Consider the following 25384-nt stretch of genomic DNA (forward strand, 5'->3'; position numbering starts at 1 on the left):
CAGAGAGAGAGGGCTGTGGGAATAGAGAGAGAGAGGGCTGTGGGAATAGAGAGAGAGGGCTGTGGGAACAGAGAGAGAGGGCTAGGGAAACAGAGAGAGAGGGGGTTAGGGGAATAGTGAGAGAGAGGGCTGTGGGAATAGAGAGAGAGAGGGCTGATGGAACAGAGAGAGAGAGAGGGCTGTGGGAACAGAGAGAGAGAGGGCTGGGGAAACAGAGAGAGAGAGGGCTGTGGGAATAGAGAGAGAGAGGGCTTCGGGAACAGAGAGAGAGAGGACTGTAGGAACAGAGAGAGAGGGCTGGGGGAACAGAGAGAGAGGGCTGTGGGAATAGAGAGAGAGAGGGCTGTGGGAATAGAGAGAGAGGGCTGTGGGAACAGAGAGAGAGGGCTAGGGAAACAGAGAGAGAGGGGGCTAGGGGAATAGTGAGAGAGAGGGCTGTGGGAATAGAGAGAGAGGGCTGTGGGAACAGAGAGAGAGGGCTTGGGGAACAGAGAGAGAGGGCTGTGGGAACAGAGAGAGAGGGCTGTGGGAACAGAGAGAGAGGGCTGTGGGAATAGAGAGAGAGAGGGCTGGGGGAACAGAGAGAGAGGGCTTGGGGAACAGAGAGAGAGGGCTGGGGGAACAGAGAGAGAGGGCTTGGGGAACAGAGAGAGAGGGCTGGGGGAACAGAGAGAGAGGGCAGTGGGAATAGAGAGAGAGAGCTTGGGGAACAGAGAGAGAGAGGGCTGTGGGAACATAGAGAGAGGGCTGCGGGAACAGAGAGAGAGTGTTGCGGGAACAGAGAGAGAGAGGGCTGGGGGAACAGAGAGAGAGGGCTGGGGGAATAGAGAGAGAGAGGGCTGTGGGAACAGAGAGAGAGGGCTGGGGGAACAGAGAGAGAGGGCTGTGGGAATAGAGAGAGAGAGGGCTGTGGGAATAGAGAGAGAGGGCTGTGGGAACAGAGAGAGAGGGCTAGGGAAACAGAGAGAGAGGGGGTTAGGGGAATAGTGAGAGAGAGGGCTGTGGGAATAGAGAGAGAGAGGGCTGATGGAACAGAGAGAGAGAGAGGGCTGTGGGAACAGAGAGAGAGAGGGCTGGGGAAACAGAGAGAGAGAGGGCTGTGGGAATAGAGAGAGAGAGGGCTTCGGGAACAGAGAGAGAGAGGACTGTAGGAACAGAGAGAGAGGGCTGGGGGAACAGAGAGAGAGGGCTGTGGGAATAGAGAGAGAGAGGGCTGTGGGAATAGAGAGAGAGGGCTGTGGGAACAGAGAGAGAGGGCTAGGGAAACAGAGAGAGAGGGGGCTAGGGGAATAGTGAGAGAGAGGGCTGTGGGAATAGAGAGAGAGGGCTGTGGGAACAGAGAGAGAGGGCTTGGGGAACAGAGAGAGAGGGCTGGGGGAACAGAGAGAGAGGGCAGTGGGAATAGAGAGAGAGAGAGCTTGGGGAACAGAGAGAGAGAGGGCTGTGGGAACATAGAGAGAGGGCTGCGGGAACAGAGAGAGAGTGTTGCGGGAACAGAGAGAGAGAGGGCTGGGGGAACAGAGAGAGAGGGCTGTGGGAATAGAGAGAGAGAGGGCTGGGGGAACAGAGAGAGAGGGCTTGGGGAACAGAGAGAGAGGGCTGGGGGAACAGAGAGAGAGGGCAGTGGGAATAGAGAGAGAGAGCTTGGGGAACAGAGAGAGAGAGGGCTGTGGGAACATAGAGAGAGGGCTGCGGGAACAGAGAGAGAGTGTTGCGGGAACAGAGAGAGAGAGGGCTTGGGGAACAGAGAGAGAGGGCTGTGGGAACAGAGAGAGAGGGCTGTGGGAACAGAGAGAGAGGGCTGTGGGAATAGAGAGAGAGAGGGCTGGGGGAACAGAGAGAGAGGGCTTGGGGAACAGAGAGAGAGGGCTGGGGGAACAGAGAGAGAGGGCTTGGGGAACAGAGAGAGAGGGCTGGGGGAACAGAGAGAGAGGGCTTGGGGAACAGAGAGAGAGGGCTGGGGGAACAGAGAGAGAGGGCAGTGGGAATAGAGAGAGAGAGCTTGGGGAACAGAGAGAGAGAGGGCTGTGGGAACATAGAGAGAGGGCTGCGGGAACAGAGAGAGAGTGTTGCGGGAACAGAGAGAGAGAGGGCTGGGGGAACAGAGAGAGAGGGCTGGGGGAATAGAGAGAGAGAGGGCTGTGGGAACAGAGAGAGAGGGCTGGGGGAACAGAGAGAGAGGGCTGTGGGAATAGAGAGAGAGAGGGCTGTGGGAATAGAGAGAGAGGGCTGTGGGAACAGAGAGAGAGGGCTAGGGAAACAGAGAGAGAGGGGGTTAGGGGAATAGTGAGAGAGAGGGCTGTGGGAATAGAGAGAGAGAGGGCTATGGGAACAGAGAGAGAGGGCTGTGGGAATAGAGAGAGAGAGGGCTGGGGGAACAGAGAGAGAGGGCTTGGGGAACAGAGAGAGAGGGCTGTGGGAATAGAGAGAGAGAGGGCTGGGGGAACAGAGAGAGAGAGCTTGGGGAACAGAGAGAGAGGGCTGTGGGAAGAGAGAGAGAGGGCTGTGGGAATAGAGAGAGAGAGGGCTGGGGGAACAGAGAGAGAGGGCTATGGGAACAGAGAGAGAGGGCTGTGGGAATAGAGAGAGAGAGGGCTGGGGGAACAGAGAGAGAGAGCTTGGGGAACAGAGAGAGAGGGCTGTGGGAAGAGAGAGAGAGGGCTGTGGGAATAGAGAGAGAGAGGGCTGGGGGAACAGAGAGAGAGGGCTTGGGGAACAGAGAGAGAGGGCAGTGGGAATAGAGAGAGAGAGCTTGGGGAACAGAGAGAGAGAGGGCTGTGGGAACATAGAGAGAGGGCTGCGGGAACAGAGAGAGAGTGTTGCGGGAACAGAGAGAGAGAGGGCTGGGGGAATAGAGAGAGAGAGGGCTGTGGGAACAGAGAGAGAGGGCTGTGGGAACAGAGAGAGAGGGCTGTGGGAACATAGAGAGAGGGCTGCGGGAACAGAGAGAGAGTGTTGCGGGAACAGAGAGAGAGGGCTGGGGGAATAGAGAGAGAGAGGGCTGTGGGAACAGAGAGAGAGGGCTGGGGGAATAGAGAGAGAGAGGGCTGTGGGAACAGAGAGAGAGGGCTGTGGGAACAGAGAGAGAGGTCTGGGGAAACAGAGAGAGGGGGCTGTGGGAACAGAGAGAGAGGGCTGGGGAAACAGAGAGAGATCTTGGGGAACAGAGAGAGAGGGCTGGGGAAACAGAGAGAGAGATCTTGGGGAACAGAGAGAGAGGGCTGTGGGAACAGACAGAGAGAGGGCTGTGGGAACAGAGAGAGAGAGAGGGTTGGGGGAACAGAGAGAGAGAGGGCTGTGGGAACAGAGAGAGAGGGCTGGGGAAACAGAGAGAGAGATCTTGGGGAACAGAGAGAGAGGGCTGTGGGAACAGACAGAGAGAGGGCTGTGGGAACAGAGAGAGAGAGAGGGCTGGGGGAACAGACAGAGAGAGGGCTGTGGGAACAGAGAGAAAGAGGGCTGGGGGAACAGAGAGAGCTTGGGGAACAGAGAGAGAGGGCTGGGGGAATAGAGAGAGAGGGCTGCAGGAACTTAGAGATGGGAGGGGTTGGGGAACAGAGAGAGAGGGGGCTGTGAGAACAGAGAGAGAGAGAGAGAGCTGCGGGAACAGAGAGAGATAAGGCTGAGGGAACAGAGAGAGAGAGGGCTGTGGGAGAAGGGGGCTGCGGGAGGCTTTCCAGAGGGCGGGTGGTATGTAAAGAGCATCCTGGGAGGGGAGGGGAGGGTATGCATCAGAGCTTCTGCAGCACTGACCACTGACTGTGTAAAACCTTGGTGAGATGTTTCCTCCAGAAATCAATCAGTCAACCTGCAGCCTCTTCCCAGCACGACCCCCCAGCCCGTCTGCTGCCCATGAAGCCCATGCCGCCCTGAGGGTGTACACCGATGCCGCTAGCTTGTGGCACCCATGGGGGTTATTTAGGTGGAACAGGGTTTAATGTCAGCAAGAAAGAGCTTTATTGCAGGGATATGGGGGGGCTGGAAGCTGGAGTGTCCGTCCTCATGAGGACAGAGGCCAGGACGACCTGAGGACACACCACACCAAGAGCTGATGGTCCCAGAGAGACTCATCGGCCTGACGGGGTCGCATGGCCAGCCAGCGGCCAGGGAAGGAAAAGCACCAAGACTGTACTCAGTAGGAGAGGAGTCCCCCAAAGACGAGTTGGGTGCTGTGCCCTGACCCACCAGCACAGGGGCGAAGGGCGCGACAGTGGATGTCCCTCTACTTGGTGACCAGTCCTAAGCCTTCTCCTCTCTTTCATGTGCCTGTGGCCAGACAGGAGAGAGACCAGCCAGCCCCGCCCTGTGGTGGGTGAATGGCAAAGGGGGCGAGGTGAAGTGGAGCTTCGGAGAGCTGGGCACCCTGTCCCGAAAGGCCGCCAACGTGCTCACCGAGCCTTGCGGCCTTGAGAGAGGCGACCGAGTGGCAGTCATTCTGCCCCGCGTCCCGGAGTGGTGGCTGGTCAACGTGGCTTGTATGCGAACAGGTCAGTGTCCATATTTAACTTTTGTAAACCAGACAGAACAGAGCGAGACTGGAAGGTGAGGTTTTTCTGAATTGTTAGTTCTGACTGAAGCAATGTATACAAGCACAGCAAAATCAGAGCTGAAACTAAGGGCAACCATGTAATAATAATAATAAAACTACCTAAATAATAACAGTAAACTACCTTAGTAACAATAATGAACTACCTTTGGTATTATGACATTATTGTTTTGCAAGAGAGGAAACTGAGGTTCAGAGAGGTTAAGAAGTTTGCCCAAAGTCACACAGCTACAAAGTTATGCCATTGAGATTTAAACACAAAGCTCTACCAAAGCCAGTGTGGGTGCCGACGCCTCTTCGCAGTGCTGTACTGTGAAATGTTTACCCAGGTGATCCAGAAATTAGGTCTCTGGTATCTTTGAATTCTCCCTGATATGAAAATACAAAAAGAGGCGAAGGCATTTTAGAAAGCAAGGACTTGTGAAAGTATGACCGTGGACCCAGTTGGAAAACCTCTGCCTCTTTCCAGACAAAAAGGTGAATGTACTCAACAACACGTTTTCTCCAAAGATGTCATTTATACTGTACCCCAAATCCTACAGGGTTCTTCTCTCCTCTAGGACAGAGGGCAGCAAAAACCATGGCCTATGAGTTTGCCATCTATTTTTGTTTTGTTTTGTTTTTTGTTTTTAAATATATTTTTATTGATTTCAGAGAGGAAGAGAGAGGGAGAGATAGAAACATCAATGATGAGAGAGAATCATTGATCCCCTGCCTCCTGCACGCTCCCTACTGGGGTTCAAGCACTCAACCCGGGCATGTGCCCTGCCCAGGAATCGAACCTGGGACCTCCTGCTTCATAGGTCGATGCTCAACCACTGAGCCATGCCAGCTCGGCTCTAAGGTGTTTTCTTACTTCCTCATCATCGCATATTTACCTGTTTTCTCAAGAGGGGATGATATGTAAGAGCTTTAAAATATATTCTTTGAATAAAGTCTCCTTCCTAGGAATTCAACTTTACCTCCTCCTATTTAGCTGACTTCAGGGAACTCACCAGGAAATAGGTCTCGGGTCCGTACAAGTCTTGGGAGTCTCAGACATGAACCTCCGAGTCCGGCTCTGCCACTTGCTGACTGCGCCCGCAGCCCCGCTGTCACGTCGTCAAGTGGGACTGGTTTTAAGTGAGATGCCAGGCACATGAGTGCTCAGTCAGGGAGAGTGGCTCTTCACACACACGCTGCCTCCTTCCCGCTGATTCACTGCAGACAGAACAGCCGCCTTTCCACCGCCTTCCACCTCCTCCCCCACCTCCCTCTGCTCGCCCCTAGGAGCTGGCCTGCCTCCAGCCAGAGTCTAGGACGGCTGAGCATGGGGTGAGCTCAGCCTGAGCAGTGCGGTGCTCCGCCAGGACGCGGGCTGCTGGGAAGCCTAGGCGTGAGGGCCGACTCTGCCGCTCACCAGCCCGTCTCATGGGCCCTCACTGGCAGCCACTGCGACCCATGCAGCTGCGTGGAACAGTGGTCTCCAGGCTTTTCTGGCCACGCAATTTACCAATAAAAATATTTGGGACACACTGCCCCGACCTGCACGGCGGGGTTCAGGATCTGCAGGAGGGGCCGGTGCACAAATGAAAATGCTAGACAAGAAATATGACTTTATTAAGGGGTGGAGCCAGGTGGAGTCTCTTTCCTAAAGAGGCACCCCGAGTCCTGGCCTCGTCCGCTTTTATTCAGTTTCAGGTGCACATCCTGCCCTCGGCAAAGGACGGCAGGCACAGCAGACAGGCCGTCTAAAGGGCAGTGAAGGGCACAAGATCAGGAAACACTGTCTTGGAGGCTACCAGGTCAGGAGATTGCTCCGAGCCACCGCCATCTCCACACAAACACTCGGTGCCCAGCGCCAGCCCTGCCAACACTCAGGCGCCTCGGCCTCCCGTGTGCCTTGGTGCACGCTCATGACAGGGCTGGTGTGCAGTGGCTTCCTGCAACACACACCCTCCCATCTGGATACAGTTATTTATATTGTAATATTGCATGCATGTTCTAAAATATGTACAAAAATGAGGTAAAAAGAATTCTAACATTTCAATAATTTTTTTTTAATTTTAAATTCTTCATCCCCTGTGGATTATCTTGCAAAACTCACTTTGGGAACCACTGGTTCAAAAGTGTCCATGAGAATGTGTTAGAAGCTATAGAGCTATTTAAGTGTGATATGATAATGATTAAAATGTCCCATGAAAATGCTGCACAACAATGGCCCATGTTATAATGCCTCCTATATGCCAGACACTTACTATTATCCCCCCATTTTACCGATCAGGAAAGGAAGGCACCGAGAGACCCAGTAACATGCTCAAGGTCACAAAGACAGGAAGGCGCAAGGACAGCTCCAGGCCCAGGGCCTGCTGGCCTCTGAGCACAGGGCTCTAGGATCCCCCCTCCTTCCCGGGCCAGGGTCCTGCGGGGCCCCGGGAGGGCAGGCGGCTGACAGCGATTGCACAGCTCCTCCCCATGGGGACAAAGCCCGAGCGGCCACAGGCCACAGTCTCACCCAGGGGACCACAGTCCTGCTCAGTGGGAGCCTCTCCTTCCCAGGGCTTGTCTTCATGCCGGGCACCACGCAGCTGACCGCCAAGGACATCCTCTACCGGCTGCGGGCCTCCAAGGCCAAGGGCCTCGTGGCCAGTGAGGAGGTGGCCCCAGCAGTGGAGTCCATCATGTCTGAGTGTCCTGACTTGAAGACCAAGCTCCTGGTGTCTCCGCGCAGCCGGCCCGGGTGGCTCAGCTTCCAGGAGTTATTTCAGTGAGTACCCCACCCCGCCTCCCAGAGTCTCCTTGAGGTGTGGGGTGAGCTCGCCTCAAGCAATACTGTGCGTTGATCTGGGATCCTTTCCAGAAGAGAATCACCTGCTGGAAGGTCCTAAGGGTGAAAGGGAAGGTGCAGCTCTGTGTCCTTTCCCTGCGCCCACCACGGCCTGTGGTGAGTGCCCTGCACGGGTGGCCTTGCCTCCCTTGTGGCCCACACCTCCCACACTCTCACTGCCTAATGCCCTCTGGCCTCCCTTTTATTCCTCAACCACGTCCTACCTCAGGGCCTTTGTATCACTGTGTCTCCTACCTGGGATGCTCTTCCCAGTCCTTCCTGTCAGATTTCAGCTCAAATGTCTTCCCCTCCGTGAGCCGTTCTGGGCCACCCATCTAGGCAGGAGTCCACGCCACTCCCGAACGTGGGTGCTATTCTCTTCACAGCCCTCGACGCTCCCTAAATATCATGTCCCGACACTTTCCCCATTTAGTGGTTTGCTCCTGTACCGCAGAGATGGACAAATTAGGGACCATGGGCCAATTCTGGCAGGGCACCTGCTCTTGTAAATAAAGTTTTATTGGAACACAGCCACATGCATTGTCTACACATTGTCCACGTCTTACCAGAGCCAAGTTGAGCAGATGCAACAGAGACCTTAAGGCGCACAGCCTGAGATGTTCCTGTCCGGCCTCTGCAGAAACAGCTCGCCGACTCCTGCCCCCAACTGAGCCCATGAGGGCAGAGGCTGTTGTTGATCACGCTGTCCCCGTTTCCTACTTAAGTTGGCGCGTGAACAGTATTTACCGAAGGAATGACCAGAACGGGTCATGTCCCTCCGTTCCTTCACATGTGCAAAGGGAATGACTGCTCTGCACAGCGTCTCGGGGCGCTGAGGACATCGCTCGTGTGAGAAAGTGGTTCCTAAACTGCGAAAGGGCGTGGAATACTGATAGGTGGTCTGATCCCTCAAGCAGCTGTTAGGTGGCTCATGTTGAAAACAATTGTTCTGTAGAAATGTATAGAGGAAAACATGAAACCCTGTTGAGTAACAGAGCAGTTTCCTTTGTGGGAATGAAGTTTTATCCAGCTAATGATATAAACCAAATCCGACTGGCCAATCCCCAAATTCTCTTCCAGGGCCATGCCAGCAATGCTGTTGTGTTTTATAAGCTGTGTCACTTTGGCAATCAGGAGGCATCCCTGAGCCTGTGTCTTCTCCAGAAAGCAGGCGGGGGCCTCCCTCGGGGTGTGGAAGCGGCCGAGTGGCGAAGCATGTGCAGGGCGGCTCAGAGCCTGGCGGGGCCAGGGGTTATCGTCGCCCTCCTGGCCGTCTTCACATCGAGGTCCTCCCGGCGCAGGCCCCGGGCGCTGGCTGCAGAGGCCTGATGCACATCCCCATGGGAAAGGGTTTCCAGCATGCTCCCCGACACACGTGTGTGCACTTGCTTCCCAATCAGGACCGTGTGCTTCTGTGCATCGTGCAGTGTAAAAGAGAAACATGTGAAAGGACAGGTACCGGACCACATGCACTCGGAGTTCTCCCGGTTTCCTCCGCCACAGTCCCCGCTGAGCCGCAGACCCTGGCACCGCGCCCCAGCCTGCAGCGTGCTGCTAGGCCCCAGAACCTTAAATGGGCCGCAAAGACGACAAAAGAAAATACTTTTGAACTCAGGCAAAGTTAGAATGGGAAACTTCACACTGGGGTGTTTTCCAGGACAAAGGGAGCGCCACTGGAATGAACGACTTAGGTGCGACATGCTCCAAAAGGGTCACGGACTGCTTCTCTGAAGCCACGGGACGGAGCGCTGGCCTTGCCGACACAGGCCGTCGTTCAGAAACCCACCCCCAGCGAGATCGGGCTAAGGTCGCACTGTTAGGGCCAATGTTCTGTCAAGGAGGTCCCCTCCTCCTGCCTCCCAGGGACAGAAGTCCACGAACGCTTTCCAGGACATTTATAACAGGATGTGGGGAAGGTCAGATTATGGGCCAGGTTGGGCTTCCTCCTTTCCCACCCTGGCAGCAAGGGCTCCTCCCTGTGGGTCCGGATCCCTGGATTCTGGTCCCGCGGGACTGAAGCCGTGCTCCCGGCAGAGGGACAGCAGAGAGGGTGGAAGCGGAAGCGCCCTCAGAGGTGTGGAGCAAGACAGTGTGGGTGGCAGGGGCGCGAAGCTGACCCGCAGCGAGGCAGGGGCTGGCCTCTCCTCTAAGGACCTCACCTGCTCAGTCCTGACCTTCACCCTACAAGCAAGGGAGGCTGCTGACGAGTGTTTGGAAGGGAAGTGCCAGGTCATTTCTGGGTCTCCATGGATTTCCCCGGCAGCTGTGCAGGAGGCGAATTTGCGAAGGACCAAATTGGAGTCAGAGAGACGGTCCTGGAGCCTAATGTGGGGGCAGACGAGGAGCGTCTGACTCTGGTGAATGGGACAGAGGAAGGAGGCGCTGAAGCCCAGCAGGACCTGGAGGCTGGTTGGATCTGGAGGATGAAGGCAGGAGCCCAGCTGACCTGCTGGTTAATTGGCGACTGCGGGGTGGATCCCATCAGGGAGGAAGAGTGCCAGGTTGGGCAGGCTGAGATGGCCCGTGAACAGCCAGACACCCAGCAGGTGGAGATGTGCATTTCGGACTCAAGGAGATAAAGATACAATTCTGGAACTCATCAGCATTTAATCAGCTCCGAAGGATATGACTCAAGTCTCCAAGAAAGGGAGGCAGACCGTGGAGTCCTGCTTGAAAATCTCCTTGTCACTCACAGACTGGAATAGCTCTGCTTTTAGTAAAAAATAAAATAAAAAGAATGAAAAGCCTTATATCCAAGCGTCTTTGAGCGGACTGAGAAGCATTCAGAGCAGGAGGTGTGTTCACAGGGTGGATGCGGTGAGCGGTTCTTCCCACAGAGGCGGAGAGGGACCGATGCAGCGGATGGCGCTGTGTTGTGCTTTGTTTTTTACTTTGGGGGGAAGAGGCACGTCAGCAGGAAAACCACTTTCATGTTTTATGAAACCACATAGACAGTACAGGGGTGGTCATATCCTCAGTCTCACTGTTTGCGTTTCAATGGCAATACTGTTCGTTCGTCAAGATGAGCTAACATGGTGTCCTCAACCCTGTTCCCTTCGGCCCAGGAACTTGAAACTATGATACAAGAGTCTCACAGGCTTGGAGGCATTTTATCAGTTATCTACTGAGTAACCAAACGCCCCGAAACTGTGTCAAACAGCCATCCCTCATCTGCTCAAAATGCTGGGCTGGCGTCGGCGCAGGCTCCGCAGGCAGCCGACCGGCATCCACTGGGCTGGGCGTGGGGGGCCAGGCGTGCTGGCTGGGGCGCCTCACTGCCTCCACAGCCTCTCTCTCAGCGGGACTCTCTGAACGTCTGTACCAGATGCCTGCTCCTCCCAGTGAAGGTGAAAGTGAAGCCGCCGGAGCTAGGCTTGGGCCTGGCGCCTGCACAGCCACTGGTCCCGGGAGCCCGAGCCAGCCCCGCCCCACAGGGAGGACCAGGGCGAGGTCTGCGGGTCCACGGGAGACCAAGCAAAAGTGGGCAAACAATGCCGCTTTATTACACAAAGTGGAGCTGTGGGTGAGAGCTGGCTGAGCAAGTGGTTTGATGATTGACAAGGATCCAGGTTCACTCATCTTCCCACCAGGCCACCTTGGGTGTCTGCCAACCCCCAGGGGACCCCAGCATGGCTGGGTAGTTCCAGACCCCTGCACTTTCACAGCAACATCCAAAGGCCAGAGAACAAGACGGGGTGGGGAGGGGGGGCAGCAGCCCTTCCTCCTGGCTCTTTCTAGAACAAGGAAACATTCCCCATAAAGCCTGTGAGTCTCTCTGACCGGAACTGCCTCTTGTGCCCATCCCTAAACCATGTTTGGCTTAGGTTAACAAGACTCAGCCCCACCCTCTCCCTGACCCCCAGTCCCTGCTGAAGCACATGGCTGCCACATACCTGACAAGATCAGAGTTTTACCAATGCAAGGAGGATGGGGTCTCTTTGGTAAGCAATTAACTGTGTCAGCAATATTGAAGATATTAAATAAAAAGTATTGAAAACTGATTCAAATACCAAAGATCTCCCTTTAAATCATAAAAACTCCTGAAATGCTAATAACAATGTATAGATTCAAAACTTTAAAAAAATTCATAGATTAAAAAAGCACTGAGAAAAAAGAAGTTTAAATAAAGTACACATCTCTTTTAAAACATTTTTATTGATTTCAGAGAGGAAGGGAGAGAAATAGAAACATCAGTGATGAGAGAGAATCATGGACCAACTGCCTCCTGCACGCCCCTACTGGGGATCAAACCCGCAACCTGGGTATGTGCCCTGACTGGAAATTGAACTGTGACCTCTTGGTTCATAGGTCGACACTCAACCACCGAGCCATGCCAGCTGGCATCTTGCTCTTTCTTTTAATTGAAAGTGATCTTGGCCATGCCTTTGGTCTACAGGGAGGTGGAGCTTAGAGAGAAGTAGCTGTTAACCTCAGCACTGGTCTGCAAAGCCCCTCTCCACGCCTGAGAAAGCCTCTCAGGAGGCTTTGGATTAGGTTCTGTTCTATTAACTGTCTTCGGGACCAAGAGGGCATAAGTAGAGAGCAAAAGGACGCCAGAGCTGAACTGGGCTGCCGACATCAGCCACATCAGGTGGTCCATGCCTTACAGATGCGCCTCTGCAGAGCACAGTCGTGTGGAGACGGGCAGCCGGGAACCGGCGGCCATATACTTCACCAGCGGGACCACAGGCTCGCCTAAGATGGCCCAGCACTCTCACAGCAGCCTTGGCATTGGGTACACTCTCTGTGGAAGGTAGGAGAAAACGCCGATTCTGCTAGTCTGCCCTGGGCTGCTGACACGTGTGTCTAACTGCCTAGTTGACACCCCTGCTGCGTGGATAGCTCCCATGTAACATGTACAAAACAGCTCTCGGGGCCCCTGCCCAACCTTAGCTCCATGAGCGGCTCCTCATCAGGCAGGAGCTCAGGAACCTGCCTGGCTCAGTCCCCACGGGAGAATCCATCTGGCTCCTCCTCTCCGCCAGGTACATTGACGCACCCAGAAAGCCTTCATAGGTATCCCCACATGATCACCCCACCCCATTCATTTCCCTCACAGCACATCACTATGTGAAACCACGATACTGATTTACACACTAATTCATCTTGTGCTTCCTCACCGTCTCCTCCCTAAAATAAGAGTGGAGATCTGGCCAGTCCTGCTCACTATGCTTGTAGAAGGTGCCTAGCATATAATGTTTGCTCAGTAAATATTTGTTGCATCAATGGACAAACTCAGAAAATTATGCCAAGCCCAGCCTCCCACTCCACTCTCAGACTACCTAGGATTCTGAACAGTCTTCTACCAAAAGTGGGAGGTAGAAGCATTCATTTTCCTTGGGGCTTCTTTTGACCCTTCTTTGTAGTCATTGAGGTTCCTGCCAGTCCTCAAAGACACCAGTCTGTTGGCTTCCCTGGCTGTTTTGTTCTGTCTTGTTCTTCTCCATGTCATTTAGGTACTGGCTGGATCTGAAGTCCTCAGATACCATATGGAACATGTCCGACACTGGCTGGATCAAGGCCGCCATTGGCAGCGTGTTTGCTCCCTGGCTCCAGGGAGCCTGTGTCTTTGTGCATCAGATGGCCCAGTTTGACACTGACACTTTCCTAGATGTAAGTCTCAACTTCTAGCTGCAGCTTTCCTTTGTCTTCCCTCAAAAAAAAAGAGAGAAAGAAATGAATCCCCAGAAAAGGGGGGGGGGGGGAGAAACATGGACCAGTTGCCTCCTGCACATGCCCTGACCAGGGATTGAAATTAAACCTGCAACCTGGGTAAGTGTCCTGACTGGAAATCGAACTTGCTACCTCTTGGTGCTCCAACCCACTGTGCCACACTGGCTGAGCAAAGTCACTTCTTTGTAAAACACAGACTCTTGGGGGCTTTTTTTCTTTTTTTAAATATGGAACACTTCACAAATTTGCGTGTCATCCTTGCACAGGGGCCATGCTAATCTTCTCTGTATCATTCCAATTTTAGTATATGTGCTGCTGAAGCGAGCACTTTCGGGGGCTTTTGAATGTACTTTCACCAGAGTGGAGAGGGAACATGCATCACACTCTTGGGCATAAAACCCAATCTTGTGCTTCAAATTGTTCAGGATTTGCTATTGTCACTACATCCATGGCTGCTGAAGAATCTGACTCTAGATAACAAATTAAAAGTCTTAAGTCTAAACAAATCTGTGGTTTCTGATTAGCGAAACAAAGACCGTGACTGACAAATCCAGACCCCTGTGTGGAGAAGGCTGGAGGTGGGGTTACCTGCTGCCAGAGCAGCCGCTTCTTCTCCCCAGGAGAGACTCTGCTAACTCTCAGGACCCGTGGCCTGGAGCCAGCAGCCCCTCCACTCAGCCAGGTTGCAGAGTAGATGCCCCGCCTTTAACCTTTAGAAAAGGGGACTCAGGCCAATTATTTTCCACCATGAAACACCAATTAAGTTTAAGAAACACATATCATTAAATGAACACCACTCCTGTGTGGGCAGAAAGGCTCGTCTCACCCTGCTATTTTGTTAGGTGGCCTGACGAGATGGCTTGCCATCTTAACAGGAATGTCGGGAATGTAAGAACTAGAATCTCACAGCAAGTGTACAAAATGTCCTGAGGTACACAAGTTAACTCTGCAGTTTCAAACCTGCATTTGTAAATATACATATATATATATGTGTGTGTATATATATATATATATATGTATATATATGTATATATATATGTATACATATATACATATATATATACATATATATACAGTATATATATATGTATATATATACTGTACACACACACACACACACATACACACACACACATATATATATATAGTCCTTACCTAATATGTTTTTATTGATATCAGAGAGAGAAGAGGGAGGAGAGAGAGAAACACTGATGTGATAAACATCGGAAACATCGATTGGTTGCCTCCCAAACACACCCCAAAAGGGGATCAAACCCAAAACCTAAAACTTAAAAAAAAAAAATCATAGATTAAAAAAGCACTGAGATATATGTGCTGTGACCCAGAATCAAACCTGTGGACCTTTGGGACATGAGACAACACTCCAACCAACTGAGCCACACTTGCCAGGGCTAAAATAAATATGTCTTTATAAAATATTAAATATTTTATACTTAAAATTTTTTTGTTTAAAGGCACCTTTAATATATTATCTATACTAATAATAGAGTAAGATGCAAATTGACCGTACCTTTGTGACACCCACCAGCCAATCAGGAGCGAGTATGCAAATTAACCCAACAAAGATGGCAGGTTAATTTGCATATGCAGGCACCGAGCAGCCAGGGGCGAGGTGGGATGCTTGCGTCATCACCATGGTGATGATGCAGGCATTCCGCATTGCCCCAGCTGCCCCAGGCCTCTGGGCAGCGTGGGAAGGCAGAAAGGCGGCTCTGGCTGGAGCGAAGGCGGTGCCAGCAGTCAGGGGAAGGAAGGCCCATTCTTGCACACATCTTCGTGCATTGAGCCTCTAGTGCTTAATATAATATTATGTAAGATCTATTAACAATATATTAATTGTTAATATTATTAATTGGTATATTAATATAATGATAGGTTATGCAATTAATTGTATTTAACATAACATTACATAAAATATTAAAATAAGAACATTCTTGCCCTAGCCTGTTTTACTCACGGTTAGAGCAGCCGTGGGCAAACTATGGCCCGCGGGCTGGATCCGGCCCGTTCGGCTGTTCTATCTGGCCCGCGGAGCCGAAAGAGCGGAGGGTTCTCTTGCTCTCCCCTCCGCTCCTTTACTTTGAATTTATATTAGTTCACACAAACACTCCATCCATGCTTTTGTTCCGGCCCTCCGGTCCAGTTTAAGAACCCATTGTGGCCCTCGAGTCAAAAAGTTTGCCCACCCCTGGGTTAGAGTGTCAGCCCTTGGACTGAAGGGTCTCGGGTTCAGTTCTGGTCAAGGGCACTGAACCCTTGGTTGCAGGCTAGATCTCTGGCCCCAGTCAGGGTGCATGCAGGAGGCAACCGATTGATGTGTCTCTCTCATATTGATGTTTCTTTCTCTCTGTCTCTCCCACTCTCTCTCTCTCTAAAAAAAGAAAAAAAAGAACATTCTTATTATACAAATACAATGTGTGCATTTTAAGTGCTATGAAAGCATTTATGGATTTGCACTATTCTTAGTCAGAGACATCCACTTACTGAGAACAGCTGGAATCCAGGAAGCAAGCACATACAGTAGAAATGCTTGCTTACAGGTGAGCGTCATACTTGGTCCATGACACCCAGGTGGCCTAGACACCCATCTGGAGAGCGTGCTCTCTGACGCTTACATTCAATGCGGATGGACTGTCGGTCATGGGACAGAGTGGGCCCTGTCTAGAAAGAGGACCTTGAAACATGAGTATTTCTCCAGATGTGAGATGCCTTTGATTTTAAGGAGCTAGAGCAGGGGTGGGCAAACTTTTTGACTCGAGGGCCACAATGGGTTCTTAAACTGGACCGGAGGGCCGGAACAAAAGCATGGATGGAGTGTTTGTGTGAACTAATATAAATTCAAAGTAAAGGAGTGGAGGGGAGAGCAAGAGAACCGGATAGAACAGCCGGATCTGGCCCGCGGGCCGTAGTTTGCCCATGGCTGAGCTAGAGGCATAATGAGCCCTGCAAGTCTGAAGCAGCTAATCAAAGGCCTGAAAAAGCCTTGCTTATGCATTTCACCAGTCCACTCAACAGGACTGAAGTCCTATAGAAGCAGTGCTGGGAAGGTTGGGGTAGGTTCACTTACAGATCCGGGTTGGTGCTGTCCAGGGGTCAGCACTTCAAAATTCCCCCAGGAGAGGTCATTTGCGGCCCCAAAGTAGAATAAACCAGTTTGGGGTGGTTCTCAAATTCAACAGTTCACTTTCTGTTGGATTTGATTATGCATGTCTATTACTGTAACATATACATACTAGAGGCCCAGTACACGAATTCATGCATGGGTGGGGTCTGGCCAGGCCAGCTCCATTCAGGGTGGATCGGGGCTGGGCCTGTTGGGAGGAGGAGATGGCGGGAGGTTGGCCAGCTGGCCCACCTGGATCAGGGCCTGATCAGGGCCCCCGATCAGGGCCAGGCTGGCTGGGGGAAGGGGCCGTGATTGGCTGGTGGGCCCTGCCGCCAATTGGGGTGGGTGGGGAGTGCCGATTGGGGGCCAGCGGCCTGGGGGAGGGGCCATGGGTGGTTGGCCAGCCAGCCCTGCCCCTAATCAGGGTTGGGGGCGATCAGGGGTGGGGCCAGCTTGGGGGAGGGGCTGCACGCCAATCAGGATGGTGGGGGCCCATCGGGGGCATGGCTGGCCAGGGGGAGAGGCTGCAGAAGGTTGGCTGGCCAGCCCTGCCCCCTATTGGGTGGGTGCAATCAGGGGCGGGCCTATCATGGTTGGGTGGGCTGATCAGAGGTGCAGCTGGCTGGGGGAGGGGGAGTAAGGGAGAGGGCATTTGGTTGGCAGGCCCTGCTCTTTATCAGGGTGGGAGAGTCCAATCAGGGGCAGGCTGGCAGGGGGGAGAGGTCTCAAGGTTAGCTGCCAGCCCCACCCCCTGATCGGGCGGTTCGGTGGCCACAGTGGGCATCATAGCGACTGGTTGTTAGGTCGTTAGGGCCGTTACGGTAGCTGCTTTTTTATATATATAGATTCCTTCCAATAATTGAAAATTTCCAACAGACATACAGTCACTAGTATTTGCTTTGTTATCCCTGTGAGATGGACACAAGAGAATTTGGGGCTGTAGACATCAGCTCTGGTCGTGGCCTTTAATCAGCCACATCTGACACCTGTGTCTCTCTCTGTTGTCCAGACACTCACCACTTACCCCATCACCACCTTGTGCTGCGCGCCCACTGTGTACCGGATGCTCGTGCAGAAAGACCTTAAGAGGTGCGTGGGTAGGAATCTCCATCTGAGCTATAAGCAAAGCTATAATGGGAGCAAAACTCTCTCTCCGCAGGGCATCCTGTGCATGTGGAGGTTGAGCAGCATCCCTGGCCTCCACCTACTGGGTGCTGGTAGACCTCCCTCTCTGCCAGCCGTGACCATGAAAAGGGTCTCCATATAGTGCCTAAAGCAGGGGTTGACCCTCTCTCTGCCAGGGCCATGTGGATATGTATAGCCTCATTCACAGGCCATGGAAAATTATCAGCTTGAAAATTACCCTGCTCTGTTTGGTCCAACATTTAATAACTCACCCCTAATGCCTTGGCAGGCCCAGACCAAACGATTTTGAAAGCCTTCTACAGCCCGTGGGCCGGACGTTTCCCACTCCTGTTAAAATCTCGGGGAAGGGGGAGGGACAAAAATGCCCCCCAGTTTAAGAATAACAGGGGTAGCCTCTAGGGGACATTGAACATTTTCCAGGGACAACCAGAGCCCTACAGTTCCAGCACCCCCACCACCTCCCACCCCCAGAAACAGCCATAACTACATTTATACTGTCCCGACGAGAAGCCTGAAGCCTTATGATTCGAAGTTCTGCTCAATTTGGCCAAATCACCTGAAAGTCCAGTGGAGTTGCAATGTCAGGAGGAGAGAAACGCTTTAAGTGGCGCAGGCTCGCCCGCCCTCTGCTCCGTGAGGTGTTGACACCAGAAGGCGAGAGGCTGTGAGAGGCCGAACAGAGCCGATGTTGAACCTTCCCTTGAGTCAGTGTCAGCTCCCGTGTGGCTGGCCCTCAGATGCGGCCCCTTGGCCCCATTTCAGGAGTGACTCGCAGGCTGCTTGGGCATGTGGGAGAGGCCACTCACGGCCTGCACACCTCCGGCCCGTGGGAACCTCCCTGGGGCAGAGCCAGGCTGCTCCAGCCTCTCACCTGAGTCCTGTGGTTAGAAGCTCCCGCTCCGAAGTAAACAAGGCGGGGCTGTGCTCCTGACCAACAGTGCGCCCTCAGGCCCACAGCGACCTCACTAAGCTCCCTTTACCTCCACCCTAAGAGGACTAAGAGCACCTCATGGCTGTGGTGAGGACGTGGTGTCAGCCTGGGGAGGCACCTGCCAGTGTCTCACCAAGAGCAGCCAGCTCCGCCCTCCCTGTGAGGCCTTGGGAGGCTCCGTATGCCTCTCAGCCTCAGTTTCCTCCCCCGTCAAAGGGGCTCAGGGTTATGAGACTGCTCCTAAAGCCCTTCAACCAGTCAGCGCTCAGCCACGGCTAGTGTTGTCCCATCACTTGTAAATGCTCACAGCCAGGGATTACTAGCATTATCAGCATTTCCTCCTACCCCTTCTCCTCTTTACTAACCTGCTAAGGTGTCCGCTCTGCCAGGAAACTGTTTTCATCATTTACATGCGTAGAATAGCATGTGGCAAGGTGGCAAGACGGAGGTGCTCAGCAAATGCTCCTCAGGTAACCTCCTGGGAGGCATGCCTCCCCAGCCTGTTTGCTTGTTGCTAGAACATCCTAATATCTTGTGCTGAAAGCCACTCAGGTCCCGCCCCCCCCCCCCCCCCACTCCAAGATCTCACGCAGCTCTTTGTCTCTCAAGATACAAATTCCTGAAGCTGCATCGCTGCTTGACGGGAGGGGAGCCCCTCAACGCAGAAGTGCGGGAGCAGTGGAAGGGGCAGACGGGGCTGGACCTGCACGAGGGCTATGGACAGACGGAAGTGGTACGTGCAGGGGGCACAGCCAAGCCCCTGGAGTGTCCCTATCATGCTTGAAGTTTTTAGGGCGCTCCTTCCCCTGCCAATAGTTATCAAAACTTCTGAATTACCCAGTCAGGGCTGGCTGGAGAGGAATTGTGATTGTTCCTTATAGTCTTCCTGTCTCCTCCCCACCCAGTTTTAGAGGGCGAGGGATTGCAGAGGTTCAGCTTTGTGCAGCTCATCTTTATTTATTATTACTGTTGTTGTTACTTATTGATTTTGAGAGGGAAACATTGACTTGTTGTTCCATTTAGTTGTGTATTCATTGGTTGATTCTTGTATGTGCCCTGTCTGGGGATCAAACCCACAACCTTGGCATATCAGGACGATGCTCTCCAAGTGAGCTACCCCACCAGGGCTCTGCAACTCCCCTTTCCATCACACTCGAAGGACCCAGATAGGTGCCTGTCACGGTACCTTAGCCTAAAGGAATGGTCTTCACAGTGTGGGCCTCAAACCTGCAGTGTCAGCAGCATGTGGGAATTTGGTAGAAATACAAATTCTCAGAATCCCCCTCCAGACCTACTGAGTTAGAAACTCTGGGATGGGCCCAGAACCTGTGTTTTAACAAACCCCAGGCGATTCTGACAAACACTCAAGTTTGAGAACCACTAGTCTAAAGTGCTTTAGAATATGAGTTCACATACTGGGAAAATTGGTAAAAACCGAGTCCTAGTTGCATTGTTGTATATAAATAGCTGCTGAAAAGGAATCTTTGCTTGCTTATATAAAATGTGCTCCCTACAGGGCATCATTTGTGCCAATCTGAAAGGACAGGACATTAAACCGGGCTCGATGGGGAAGGGAGTCTTGCCCTATGATGTCCAGGTGGGTGACATCCGACTGGTTCAATAAAGAATGTTTTATAGCGTTTTCCGCTGATCATTATAGAACGGTTCCTAACCCATTTCCATTTTGTGAAAAGAAAACTTAAAGAACCTAAGTTGATTCTTTCATTCTAGATTATAGATGAAAATGGCAACATCCTACCAACTGGCAAAGAAGGAGATATTGCCCTCGCGCTAAAGCCTACCCGGCCCTTCTCTTTCTTCTCAGAATATGTGGTACGAGAATGCAGAGCATGCTACTTACGCTTTAACAGAAAAGCTGGCGTAGGGATTCAGACAGACCCGGGTCCAGATTTACTACCAGGTTCTGCATGGAACCTTGGGCCAGTCACAGCATCCAAGTCTATCTCAGCTGTAAAGGGAGAATATCTTCTGTCTCCTCAGTTTTGTAAATATCAAAGTCTGCATGTTAGAAACCTGTGCGGCGGCTATCTTCAGAAAGTACCCCCGACAGGCTGCTGGGGAGGGGGATAAGGCCCTAGAGGTGAGAGATTGACTGTGTTATACTCTTGGGCCTTCTGTGTTCTACACTATAAGCTACCTTTTTAAGAATTCCCTTCTTTTAGAATTAGGATGTGCAGTGTATTAGTCACTTCATGGGTGCCTTTTCTATTCTGACCAAATTAACCCCCGTGTCACCTTTGATTCCTAGGACAATCCAGGGAAAACCGCCGCCACGGTAAGAGGGAATTTTTATGTCACTGGAGACAGAGGCGTGATGGACAGTGACGGGTACTTCTGGTTTGTTGGCAGAGCTGATGATGTCATCATAACCTCCGGGTTGGTACATTTGCCACAGCTAGAGAGCAGTCCCTCTCCAGGGGAGCCTTCGACTCGGTGGTGCAGGGCTGTACCTGTCTCTCTTCTTCTAGGTACCGCATCGGGCCCTTTGAAGTGGAGAGCGCGCTGATTGAGCACCCCGCAGTTGTGGAGTCAGCCGTGGTCAGCAGTCCAGACCCCATCAGGGGAGAGGTAGCGTGAATGCCGCTAATGGAAGCAGCAACTTCATACTTTCAAGCTCTGTCCATTTGGCCACTCTAAAGAGTGAATCAAGAGTAGCCATGTAATTCTCATTATGAGGCACACACGTGGCAAAAATGTACACTGGCATCCACATCCCACGTGGATCGTGTCCCAAAGGGGATGTATTAGGATTCTTTTGGTGGCAAGTGATAAAAATGCAACTCAAACTGACTTTTTTTTTTTAAAAGGAATTTATTGGCTTACCACAAGTGAGGCCTACAGGTACAGCCACACCCAAGGGTTCACATGCAGTTGGCAAAACCTAGCGTCTCCATTTACTGCAGTGGTTCTCAACCTTCCTAATGCCGCGACCCTTTAATACAGTCCTCATGTTGTGGTGACCCCCAACCATAAAATTATTTTCATTGCTACTTCATAACTGTAATTTTGCTACTGTTATGAATCGTAATGTAAATATCTGTGTTTTCCGATGGTCTTAGGCGACTCCTGTGAAAGGGTCGTTCGACCCCCAAAGGGGTCGCAACCCACAGGTTGAGAACGGCTGATTTACTGACTCTGCTGTTCTTCATGGTGCCTCCATTTGGGGGCGGGGGCGCGGTTTACTCGACAGCAGTCAGTTCCAGATATGCACAGCTTCACCACCTCAGGGAAGGGGACAGCTTCCTTGCCAAGTCTCAAGCAACTCCCGGAATCCATGTGCCTGGTCTTAGATCACGTCTCTAACCAAAGTGGTCCAGGATGGTGATGCGGACTGGCCAGACCAGGATCATATGCTGGTCACTGGAGGCAGTAGTTAAGAGTCAACGCCCCCAGAGGTTAGGGTAACCCTCCTCAGGAAAATCAGGGCACTGTTACCAAAAAGGGAGTGACAGATACTGCACAAGCAAGGGCTGCGGGTTGTACTGTATGTACATTGTCATGGACTCAGAACATATTTTCTCACAGAAACAATGCAAACAGGAGATGCTGGCCAGGTTGCCAAACAAGCCCCACGAGCCGACCTAGAACGTGATGACAGGAAGCCTGGGGAATGACGGCAGTAGCTCAGCTCTAGGAGGAAGCACGTGGGATGGAAGAGATTCCTTTCCTCACAGACGTTTCCTACACTCAGTAGGGCAACGTTTCAAAATTACTTTGCCTGTCAGTATCCTCCCACAGCTCTTTCTCTACCCCTCACATAGCAGTGCCCTCTGCAGTGCCCCTGGATCCCAGACCCGTGTACCCTGTACCAGTTCTACTCAGTGGGTTCGTCTCCAAAATATTGTTCTCCTGCCACCATCTTCTCATCCTCTCAACATAACTGATTTCAGCTGAGCTTCAAAAGTAAACACAAATTAGAGTCAATGTGTGAATTAAATTTAAACTATACTTGCTAACCTTAATAATTACCTAACTGGTGGGTCTTAAACAGTATTACAAAGAGAAGCGAAAAATAGCAGGCAAACAAGACCTTTCAAAGGTAGCTCAATCCTCCTCAAGATTCCATCTCCCAGCAAACACCATCCCCCTTCATTCTTCCAAGCCCCTTTCACAACACATTCTCCAGAACCTCCATTTGTGCCACTCATGCTTCCTAGCGGTGCAGGTTTGATACAGTGAGGGGGCATCTGTGAGACTGCAATGCAAATACACGTGTGACATAGAAGTAAGAAAACTTCAGCTTTACTGAACCCCTGGCTCCCGTGCAGACTGTTCCTGTGGGTTAGACCTCCAGCCTCACTGTGCCCACGCTTGTTCAGACTCAGAGGGGAATCTGGCTTCGCTGCTCTCACCACTCAGCTGCTGCTAGCAAACCATGAGTGCCTGTGTCCTGACTGGTTCCCAACTCTTATTCTCCTCCTGCAGGTAGTGAAAGCTTTTGTGGTCTTATCTGCGCCCTTCAAATCATCCGACCCAGAGAAATTAACTCTTGAGCTTCAGAAGCATGTGAAAAAAGTAACTGCTCCGTACAAATATCCAAGAAAGGCAAGTATTTTGCCCCAAAGTTAAGTGTATGTGACCAAACAAGGGTCTAAGCTAGTAAGTATATACTAGGTGTACCAGTTAATAATGCGAATTTTGTAATCAAAGAAAACACAATAATTTCAAGAGAAACATCAGAAGTGCTTTATTCAAAGTAATGTCCATCGCTAGCTACACATTTCCCCCATCTTTCAGGTAATTTGTGGCTACCTTCCCAATAGAACTTTTCTTGTTTTGAGGCAAACCACTCAGAGACCCAATTTTCCACTTCTTCATACATTTTGAAGTGCTGCTCAGAAAGTACGTGTGCTATCAATCGGAACAAATGGTAATCTGAAGGGGCAAGGTCTGGTGAATATGGCGGGTGGGTTAATACTTCCCAGGCAAGATCTTTTAACGTGTTTTTAACTGGTTTAAAGTGTGTGATGGTGCGTCACCATGAAGCAAAATTACTTTGCTGTGTCTTCTGGACCATTCTGGTCGTTTCATGATCAAAGCGTGGTTCAAATTGATTATTTGTTGTCGGTAGCCATCAGTATTAACAGCTTCACCTAGGTTTAGCAGCTCATAATACACCACACCTTCTTGATCCCACCAAACGCAGAGCATTGTCTTCTTTCCGAAACAATTTGGCTTCGCAGTCGATGTTGACCTGGATCAACCCATGATTTTGTGCATTTGGGATTCTCAAAATAAATCCACTTTTCATCGCCAGTCACAATTTGATGCAAAAAAGACTTTCTTTCTTGCCGTTGAAGCAACATTTTACTGATGACTTTTCGGTTTCCCATTTGTCTTTTGTTCAGTTGATGTGGCGGCACCCACTTTCCTTCCTTTAAAATCTTTCCCATTGCTTGTAAACGATCGGAAATTGTTTGCTGAGCAACATTTAATCTTTCTGCAAGTTGTTTTTGAGTTTGACATGCATCTTCATCCAATAATGCTCATAATTGTTGGTCTTCAAATTTTTTCGGTTGACCTGGACGTTGTCTTTCACATTGAAATCATCACTTTTAAAGCGTTTAAACCAACGTTCACAAGTATCTTGAGATGGAGCATGTTCACCATAAGCTTCCCAAAGTATACAATAACTTTTTCTTCAAAATAAAGTAATGAATTAAAACTTCCCACAAATGCTCTTTTTTTGGCACAAAATTCAACATTTTTAAGTGTAAAAATATCTATGATGTTAACACCTTGAGCAAATTTGACATATGAAGTTTTGAAGCTTGCTGTCAATACAACAAAATAGCATACATATCAAATCGCATATATATCAACATATGTGTAACTCCACCTATTGAAAAAAATCCACATTAACTGGTACATCTAGATCTTATTAGCTTTTTATTTAATTTTAATTTTTTAAAATCTTTACTGTGAAAGGATTACATATGTCCCCTTTTTTCTCATTATATACAGAAGATATGCATTCCAATTTGTTAAGCTCTAGGAGTTTTGCTTTAAAATATTTTATACTAGGACACTACAAATGCTTGCTAAACCAGAAGTTTTAATTAACTCTGCAGTACTGAGTAACTAGTAAGAAGCCTCATATGACTAAATCAGTCCCATTACATATGAGGGGGAAAAAATGGTGGCAAATTGTTCCTAAAGATAGTACCAGATTCAGCTACCAGAGTGCTCTTGGGCCTAATATACTTGGAAATTCAAAGCATAGGCCTTGTACTGACAGTTGGGACAAGTCCAATGGAATCAAATGTCTCATGATGTTTTGTTGATTAGGTGGAATTTGTTGAACAGCTCCCGAAGACCATCACAGGGAAAATCAAGCGCAACGTCCTAAGAGACCAGGAGTGGGGGCGGACATGACCAGATGGAAGCGAGCGTGAAGTACCGACAGAGCAGCTTTCTGTTTCCTGATGGTTCAGTGACAACTCTCTTAAAATGTGTAAGATTTTTCCTGGTTGAAAACTCAACTGAGTCTGTTTTGTACTTAGCCAAAAAATAAATAAAAATCTAAATATTGGGAAGAAAATTGTTATGATAACTAAACCGACACAGGCAATGATTATGATTAATAGTGTTTAAAATTGCAGGGATCAAATGATTGCTTGGAAATACACAGTGGACAATGAATTTATTCTGTGCCTGATTAAACAAAAATAAAGATTAGAAGTATTCTGAGAGAAACGTTGAAGACAGAATTCTGCTTAATATATTTATATATTACTAATTCTTTAAGAGGGATTAAAATATTAATGTTAAAACAAGAAATAAACATGTAATTCAAAAGCCAGTAAGTAAATTTAATTAAGTACTATATTACTAGTTATCATTCTGAAGTAGATTCACTATAAAATATCTGAAACTTGGACCACTTGAAAGTAATTATTAAAAATAAATTTTTGTATCTTTACTTTTAAGGACAATGTAATAACTTTTATCAATACCCTAGAGGCCCGGTACATGAAACTTGTGCACCGGGTAGGGTCCCTAGGCCTGGCTGGTGATCAGGTTCCCCACCTCCCTGCCTCCTCCTTCCCTGGCTCCCTCAGTGCCACGCTGCTGCCACAGGTCACCCACCATGTTCCACGCCACCCCCTGGTGGTCAGCACATGTCATAGCGAG

The 25384-nt window shown here is 50.6% G+C and overlaps 1 protein-coding gene across 2 annotated transcripts in view; it reads left to right on the forward strand.

The window, feature by feature from the left end:
• LOC308255047 (acyl-coenzyme A synthetase ACSM4, mitochondrial-like) overlaps positions 1–25262 on the forward strand; it is a 33530-nt gene extending 8268 nt beyond the window's left edge. Inside the window, exons 3-14 of one of the 2 annotated variants that reach the window (XM_080681875.1) lie at positions 4277–4487; positions 7085–7292; positions 11962–12105; positions 12809–12965; positions 17162–17241; positions 18839–18962; positions 19746–19826; positions 19961–20062; positions 20499–20626; positions 20719–20818; positions 22676–22795; positions 24539–25262. In XM_080681875.1, the coding sequence (XP_080538001.1) occupies positions 4277–4487; positions 7085–7292; positions 11962–12105; positions 12809–12965; positions 17162–17241; positions 18839–18962; positions 19746–19826; positions 19961–20062; positions 20499–20626; positions 20719–20818; positions 22676–22795; positions 24539–24625 (1542 nt within the window). In that variant the 3' untranslated portion in view covers positions 24626–25262. The remainder of the gene's footprint in view (positions 1–4276; positions 4488–7084; positions 7293–11961; positions 12106–12808; positions 12966–17161; positions 17242–18838; positions 18963–19745; positions 19827–19960; positions 20063–20498; positions 20627–20718; positions 20819–22675; positions 22796–24538) is intronic. The other variant, XM_080681876.1, reaches the window with a different exon arrangement.
• Positions 25263–25384: the final 122 nt, after the last annotated feature.

The sequence above is a fragment of the Plecotus auritus genome (assembly GCF_963455305.1).
Source record: "Plecotus auritus genome assembly, chromosome: 7".
NCBI classification, from domain to species: Eukaryota; Metazoa; Chordata; class Mammalia; order Chiroptera; family Vespertilionidae; genus Plecotus; species Plecotus auritus.